The sequence below is a fragment of the Ixodes scapularis genome, unplaced genomic scaffold (assembly GCF_016920785.2).
Source record: "Ixodes scapularis isolate PalLabHiFi unplaced genomic scaffold, ASM1692078v2 PGA_scaffold0__279_contigs__length_252992795, whole genome shotgun sequence".
In the NCBI taxonomy this organism is placed as follows: domain Eukaryota; kingdom Metazoa; phylum Arthropoda; class Arachnida; order Ixodida; family Ixodidae; genus Ixodes; species Ixodes scapularis.
The window spans coordinates 192,306,680-192,314,995 of NW_024609835.1; the positions used below are offsets into that span (position 1 = coordinate 192,306,680).

Here is an 8,316-nt window from a genome sequence, read left to right on the forward strand (position 1 = left end):
AGAAAAAAGCGGCTGCAAGGCGCGCCCTTCCGGATCTCGATGCTTATCAGCGTGTAGCTCGCGCGCTGCTGTGGGTCACGTGACAGGGGTGACAAGAGAGGAGGGAGGGGGCGAGGTCAAGGCGCTGGGACCACCGGGACAGCCCCTCTGCCTCTCCCCAGGCATTCCAGGGAGATGCGTTTTTGTAGTCCTGAAGAACAAACGCGCGCGCGCGCGCGCTTGAACTTTGGAAATGGCGGCGGGGCTGCCAGAAGCTCGGCTTGCGCCCGAGCGAAGAAAGAACTCAGCGCAAGCTCGTAGTTTGACTGCTGCAACGGCGGGCGTGCTCTCGCAATGCTCGATGTTCTTGCAGCCGCGTGTACGCGTGCTACTTTCGCTGCGTCTTTAATTAAAGTGAAACGGAGTCTAGACGTATGCATTCTTTCACGCGGTCGCGTCTTCTGCGAGAGAGATTCGAGCTGAATAAGTAAATTGAGGCAACAAAGATGGACAAAGTATTAAAGGTCTGTCAAAAATATCGGCTCACCAACGTCGCGCGTTTACGTAAAAAAAAAAAAAAAAAAAGTGTTAGTTTTAGTTGCAGTATAATCGAAAATCAGCGCAATTGAAATATAAATATAATTACTTGCATTACGCGGACGATCTGAAATCGATGAACCGGCACTCCCAGCCTTCCGGAAAACATTGGCTGCCACGGCTGAAACGCTAGGCGTGCCCAAGCCGCCGATCTGTACGTTCAATATCAAACGGGCTCCGGAGAGCCGTTTGATTAAACCGGTGCGGTTTGCAACATGGTCGCCGGTTTGAGCAAACGTGCGACAACTTTGCCCGAACGAGTCGCCCATTTGCCCAGACGAGCGACCCGTTTGCCAAATAGGTGACCGTTATGGCTCATACGGGGGACCCCTTTGAGCCATACGGGCGACCCCTTTGACAAACTGGTGACCAGTATGGTTAAACGGTTACCGGTATGGACCCGTTTATTTTCATATGGGCGCCAAATGGTTTTTTTCAGTAGGGAACCCACTCTCAGCCGATAATAATTGCACATACCATTCGAAATTATAAATGCATGGTGCTGGTGTTGTCTCATTTTACTTTTATATATATTACAGCGGGCGATAAGTGCAAAAAGTAAATGGCTAGTTTCTTGTTTGTCTTTTCATGGCGTGCTGTGGAGATAAACAATACGAGGAGGCTGAATCTCGCCCCATCAGGGGGTGTAAGCGCTGGTCTGGAGCAAATTTAATCGACTGCTCTGAGAAGGGAGCACCTCTTTCAGTCTTTCTGCAGGACAATAAACGCTTTCTGAACAACCCCTGGCTGCCGAGGTGTTGTCGTGCAGCAATGCATAACACTAGCCTAGATAATGTATTTGTGCGAAAACCCCAAGGCAAACCCAATGACAGAGTGTTAACTTTGAGACAACCCTTTTTTTTCTATTTGAGCATAAAATAAGTGAGGTTACAACAGTCGTTCCTTGCCAAGCTAAACCCGTCAAAAGGTTGATTTGTGTAAAGATGATCTCGAAGGACTACATATTTTTCAGGAATCGTTTCTTGAATTGTTGAAAACTTTAACTTTTTATGAACAAAAAATGCGCGCATCAATTTACTGTAGTGAGCTAAAGGACGCCAGCACACATGGAAGCTACAAATAGAGTTCAGCACTTTGGAGCGTTTTAGACGTAGAATTTTTTCTTAATTTCTGTCTTATACAACAATGATTCTTAACTGCAGTTTGTTATCTTATAAAACTGACCTGAGCTGTGCAAGCGGAAGGCCAAATCAACATGTGCCAAAAAGGTAGAAGGACAGAACAACTGCCGATTGAATTTTTTATGTCGGTCACAAACGCTCCCACGACAGCCGGCATGGGCCCGTGGCTGCAGAAATTGCGGCCGCATTCCTTTGCAGCACTTAGCAACTCTTTGTGGTTATCAAATGTCTGACCTTTACATGTCATTTTATTTGTCACAAGCAGGTATTTTTTAGGAGTGCAAGCATGCGTGTGCAGCATTTACCGTATGGGGCTCGGCTGACAAGTGATAAGGCGATAATCATCATGTCTAGGTCGCTAAGCAAATAAAATTCATCAATTGATATTTTATTGATAGGCTTTAAGAGCCGTGTTAAAAAACCCAGTATTGACTGAAATTACAATTAGTGTTAAAATGAAATGAACAATTCTTCCAGAAATGTAGCAGTTTGTTAGATCTTTCTTAATCAGTCGCCAGTTTTCGCAGCACAATTTTAAGATTTTAATGGCCAACTTCTGGGGGCATTCAGTGGAAAATGTGTTCAGAAGAAAATTAAAATTCCCAATAATTTTTGTTTATCATTCAATGGTACTTACAGTCCCGGGTATTGGGAAACATTACGATACATCGTAAAGAAAAGAAAATTTACTAATTTGGTGAACATAATCCATACGACCCAATGCACAAAAGTTGTGGAGCCCAGAAAGAAAGCTTTGTATGCGTCGTAAAATTTAATTACAGTTTACATAAATTTTATGACTGTCATATAAAACATTGCCGTGGAACATTGCGATATTTGTGTATGTTCAGGAAAATTTAAATTTAGAGCGTGCGCCATGGCATAGATGTCCAAGGTTGGGGATTGCTCAGAAGGGGAGCCGTAAGCCCTCACCACAATTGCACCGACGACGCAAATGACGACGTAATTCAAACCATTACGCCCGGAACTTTGTTTTATAACATCTATAACGTCCAAAGTTTCATTACATAAAGGCTTACCTTATTCATTACAATTCCCAAATATTGGTTGAGATTACTTCCTTTCTGTTTTTGAAGAGCATCGTCGTAGAGTATTCTCGTTTCAATCAAAACTGTTTGTCGCAAGCGTTGTCTTCCCTCTAATATAAAATTTTAAATTGCAAAGTTGTAATAACAAGCTTGATTGTAATCATTTTATTTTTATTTTTAATAAACCTTACGTGTTCCTGTACATCTAAACAATTATTGGGGGATCCACAGTGTATTATAATAAAAATCAAGATTCTACTCCGGTATGACGAAAAACAAAAAACGCCTAGCTTGGTAGAAGTATAGGAAGCATAGGGGCCTAACTTATGCCTTGTAAGGTTTCGCTCTATGGCGCTTGTCTGTGGCAAAGTACTTTGCCTGACTATAGCGCTAGTTCGGCGATCCTGGGGTATGTCAAGGTTTGACTTCTCTCTGGACCGCCACAAGAGTGAAAATGTAAGTAATACACTTGAGTCATAACTGCAAAATGACTCTTAATTGACGAATTTAGAAGAGTGCCACCGATTGACCTTTCTCTTATGAGCCACTGGAGTGCTGAATTAGTCTGGCACTTTTGCGGCGATTGGGCCCCAAAAATGGCCAGACGAACTGTGAAGAGATAGAGCCCAATTTTGACAATTGCTTAGCTATCTAGGGCCAAAGGTCACAAATAATATCCGAACAACCAGGAAGAAAGCTTAACTTGTTTGGTTATTTTGGCCTACAGCGGCCAGACGACCGCATAACTTTCGAGAAGTGAAACCTCACTTTGGAAGTTATTTGGATATTTTGGCCCAACGTTGCTAGATGAGAGTTGAATAACGTGGCAGTGAGCATAACTCTGGCACTTAACTGGTGATTTTGGACCAAAGATTTCAGATGACATCCAAACAACCACAGTGTGAATCTTAACTATGGCATTTTTTTGGTGAATTAGGGCCAAGATGCTGACTGTTCCTGAAAAATGGTAACGTTTAGCTCGAGTTTGGCTAGCTCAGCTTCTCAAGGCCTTTAACAATCAGACAGTAGTTCAATCTGTGCCTAGACCTATGCATATTTTTGTTATTCCGGATTTGATTTTGGAAATAAAGTGTCGGTTGAAAAGCAAAGAACTAATATTACGTTAAAAAAATTTCGTACAGTTTACACAGTCCTGACCCACAGGCCTTAAAGAAACAAAAAAAATCGTACTTGTGTTTTTTAAAACTTCAGTGAAGAAGTGAATACACTTCGCAATGCCAAAAGCATAAATTGTGACTTATAAATATTCAGAACGATGACTCCCATACTGCACCGCACAAACGGAAGATGACTTTACATACTGGAATTAAACGTAAAGCAAACGGTCTCATAGCGTTCCTTGTGAAGCATAAGCTCCGTTTTTTAATAACATGTTCGGCATAGCATGAGCATAAGAACTCGAGACATTGTTATTGAACTTTGCGATTGAAAATGCGCCGAATAAACAATATCGTAATTATCTATACTGTAGAGTTAAAAGCAAATATTTTAATCAATGTTCGTAATAATTTTTAGGTTGCTATAAATATTAATTATTTCTAATCCTGCTTAAGATTCCGTGCAAAGTTTGTGCGTTATCTCACGTCAATGCTCAATTAAAATTGTTTCAATTTTACTCACCTCTCTGGATATCGCCCCAAAGTTGTTGTTGTGTTACGTTTGTATAATCAACTGTAAAATAAAACCAAAATTGCATTTGTCTGACGAGTCATTTTCTGCCTTATGTTTTGTTCAGAACGGAATGAAAACAAAGTAGCATGTTTCCGCTTGGTAGGAACATTTCACTACAAAAATATTTAACATCTTGCAATCATTTACTCGATTTACAAAATATATTAATATCGTTATATATTTTATATGGAATCATAATACCAAAGTCAGGTTCACGTAAACAAAAATTTAAGTATAGAACATTCGAACGATGATTGACCTGAGTTGTAAGCTTTCGGAACATAGGATTCGACAACAAGAAGAAATTACTGCGCGGCACCGAAGAGTTCACACAATAAACAAACATTATATTTATCTTGATAATATTCGGATCTTTAAAAAAAACAATCAGGGCTTTGTTCACCTGGTAGAAAACATTGCGCCTAATTCTTGTAGCTAACATTTATGAATAGAGTGTGAAGTGGGTCTTACCATAATCAGCATACATTGGGATGGACGTATCATTAAACGTTGATATCAAGTGAGCAACGATTCCGTCTTTTGATCGGGTATTAGATAATACTGGCTCGATTGATAAGGTGTCAGTGAGTATACCCATCTGCAAAGGAAAATCAAGAATAAAACATATTAAAACATTTATGGCATGCAGTGTAATAACGTCTTACTAGCAAATTTCATGAGTAATGACACGAGCATATCATACCACTTGGACATATCCATTCGATTCTTGGACCACAAGAGAGGAGCCGTATTTTCTGTCCTGGTACAAATTGTCTTCAATTTCCTTGACATTCATCTGGCAAAAACGCGAGAGTATTAATTGCAGCGCTGCAGACGCCATTAGAAACAATCTTTTATTAACTAATAACCGCATCATGAGCTATTTTGATATCAAATATAGCCCAAATAGATTTCGTTATAAGTGTACGGAAGGCTATATAAGTCTACGGAAGGCTTACGATATCGTTATAAGTGTACGGAAGGCTATATGTACGAATCGAATTTTATAAAAATTATCGCCTCTAAATATTTGGTCGCTACATATATATTTCAAAAAAGTCCTGTTTGAATTTAAAATATAATATAAACACTGACAGAGAAATCCTATTAACATGAATGAGCGCGCACAGCTTGCACCCTTCAGGAGACGTCACTCCCATTGTCTTTAAAATCTCAGACAACGAACTAAACCATTACTTATCAATCGTCATTCTCCGTTCAGCAACACGGTGATCGTATTTCTGCGACACGGCGAAAGCCATCTGTACAAGCAGCTGTGGTGATCAGAGATCAAATCTTAAGTTTCTACCATCAAATTTTGATTTTTGTACAGGCTGAAGGGGCAGTGCTATATGGTATCGACATTAATGCCGCAAAAGCCAGCAGATGGTTGTACAGATCATTCCAATAATGTCCTTCTCCCCGTAGAGTTATTTTGTCTAATGGAAGGTTGCAAGCCTTCTTAGCATTTGCAGAAACTCTGTTGTTCGAAATATCTAATAACTCCTCTGTATTTAAGGTCGAGTAACCCGGAACTAATTGCCCGTGAGTTAAGTGCTGGAAAATTGTACATAACCGTATCCCCCCAAGAACATGACCTGGGTGGAAATTGTATTTTCCGTGAACGCCAATGTTTCTTTTATGTGCAAAATATAATCTCGGACGCCTTATGAAATTGGAGGGTGGCGCCAACGAATTCTCATGAAGAAACATAGGTATATGTAACGAATGACATTCATAACGTGAAATCGCCAAATACAGAGAAGCATAGAGCGAGGAGGGGAGTTGTACCAGGTTAAGTGTGTCATTGACAGTTTCACCGACTGCATATAACGCCGTAACCCGAGTTTATTTTTACATATAAACCCATTGGATGCATGAGCACTTACCGAACTGCTGGGGTAGTTCACATCATCCGCCATGGAGAAAACAATGTTTTCCGAAAACAATTTGCTCTTCTTTAAGCTCAGAGTCAGCCCATCTCGAATATGGAGCATCTTCTCCCCATTTGCACCCCTCGCTTCGAGAATCCTTGGGAAAACAAACTCCTCTAGAGGTGGTTCTGCGAGTAGCGGTTTCGTCCTAGTTAGCGATGTTCAACCTTGAACCTCAAGGCTGGAATGATATCTCATTTTTTTAACCTGTGGCTAACTTCCAAATATTTTGTCTCCTAAATGTATGCTTCCCAGCTGCTACAAATAAAATTGTACGTCTCAAAAACAATTGAAATACAATTTCAAATTGATGTTTAGATAATCGATATCAGATAATAGATATCCATCACCAGGCCCCTAACGGACAAATTTAGCTTTAAAAGTTTGTAAACGTTTAATCTATTAGAACTCCAACCTCGACAGGTTTACGAAATCATTAGTCATAATGACTTGAAAACAAACAAAATAGAATTGCTCGAAGCAAACTTTTAGACTCAATTAGTAATCATTACTTAATGAAAAAGACTGAATGAACAAAAGTAAAACAGATTTTTTCACAGTTTATCCCTCATTTTGATCGTGATCACAATTTGTGCAAATATATAAATCTCGACGAAATTTCACGCCACAAAAAACAACGTCCAAGTATTCCCAAGTTTTCGATTAACTCCTGCTTCTAAGAGGCGGGCGGAAAGCACTGTAGAAATATTTCGTTTCACTTTAATCAATAAAGGGTGCCTTTTCTATTTCTGGTTTACATAAATCGCTACCTAATACTCTAACAAATTCAGTACAAGAGGTAAATAAATATAAAGCTTTGAGGTGAATGTAGTATCGGAGGAAATTACGTCCAAAATTAGCAAAGTGCTTGAGATTTATTCACAAACATTGAAATAAAACTGAAGCTTTTTTTATTTAAAGCATATACAAGATCACTTTCATGGTTTACCACAATGAAAAGGCTTAAGATCATTGAGTACAAATATGTTATTAGGAGCAGATAGTCCTCTTAAAACAGAGTGCCTCCAAGGACAAACATTAGGATGCACGTAAGCTGTAATTAAACCGTCGACATCGTATATTAAATTTATTCTATATCTGAACATCCACACTCATGTAACATTGGCACTCACCTCCAAAGCACGCTGTTAGCATTACTGTGAGTACAAACCACACGCCTTCAGACATTATGAAGCGAACAGCTGCTGCGAGTAAAATATTCTGCGATCTTTGCGGATATTTATACAGTTCTGAAATGTCTTAATAACCTGTGGAGTCTTTCCTTCATTAAAGTTGGAAAAGGCTACGCCACCTCAGAATTATTTAAATCTTGACGTACTCACTTATTGTTTTGTTTTTATTTTGCACTGGGATTTGCCTTCCTGCGTCATATGTCTGCAGAGGGAAATGCTGAAGATAGCCCCTTCCTTCTTATTTGCCCATATTAATCATAACACCAGAAAATTGTCGGCGCAAGGAACCTGCCTGCTTGTCACTGAAATGAATTTTCAATATAAAGATGCGACACGACGATAAGAAAATCAATCTTACACTGACGCAACGAGGCGCCAAACTACGTGCAAAACCACCGACCACATGCTTAAGGTCGCGGGATGCGGTTTTATGAATGACTCCGGTATGTTAAAGTGGCATAAGATTCTCCAAATGTACGCGCGGTTATCCTAAACTGTCAACAAAACGTCATATGTTTAAGTTCAACTGTCAGTTTGAGGCAGTACCAGGGAATATCGCTTCAACACAAGGTGCTTTCCGTGACATTAAATGCCCTTATCTCCGCTCCTCCAAGACGGCAAGGATATGGCTCTTCCAGTATTTATCTCCGTTTCCTTCCTCATTATCTTCATAAAATTGAAACTGGTTCTGCACGAATGCAATTATATATAATGCATTTGTTTAACGTTT

The 8,316-nt window shown here is 39.8% G+C and overlaps 1 protein-coding gene and 1 pseudogene across 1 annotated transcript; one reads left to right on the plus strand and one right to left on the minus strand.

The window, feature by feature from the left end:
* LOC115328614 overlaps positions 1 to 4,330 on the plus strand; it is a 110,307-nt pseudogene extending 105,977 nt beyond the window's left edge.
* A 571-nt stretch (positions 4,331 to 4,901) lies between these two features.
* On the minus strand, positions 4,902 to 7,581 carry LOC120842923. Its single transcript, XM_040214140.1, has 4 exons — positions 7,527 to 7,581; positions 6,349 to 6,521; positions 5,163 to 5,255; positions 4,902 to 5,057 (listed from the first exon to the last, which is right to left on the minus strand). The coding sequence occupies exons 1-4, from the start codon at positions 7,579 to 7,581 to the stop codon at positions 4,902 to 4,904; spliced, it is 477 nt and encodes a 158-aa protein (XP_040070074.1).
* Between the last annotated feature and the right edge of the window lie 735 nt (positions 7,582 to 8,316).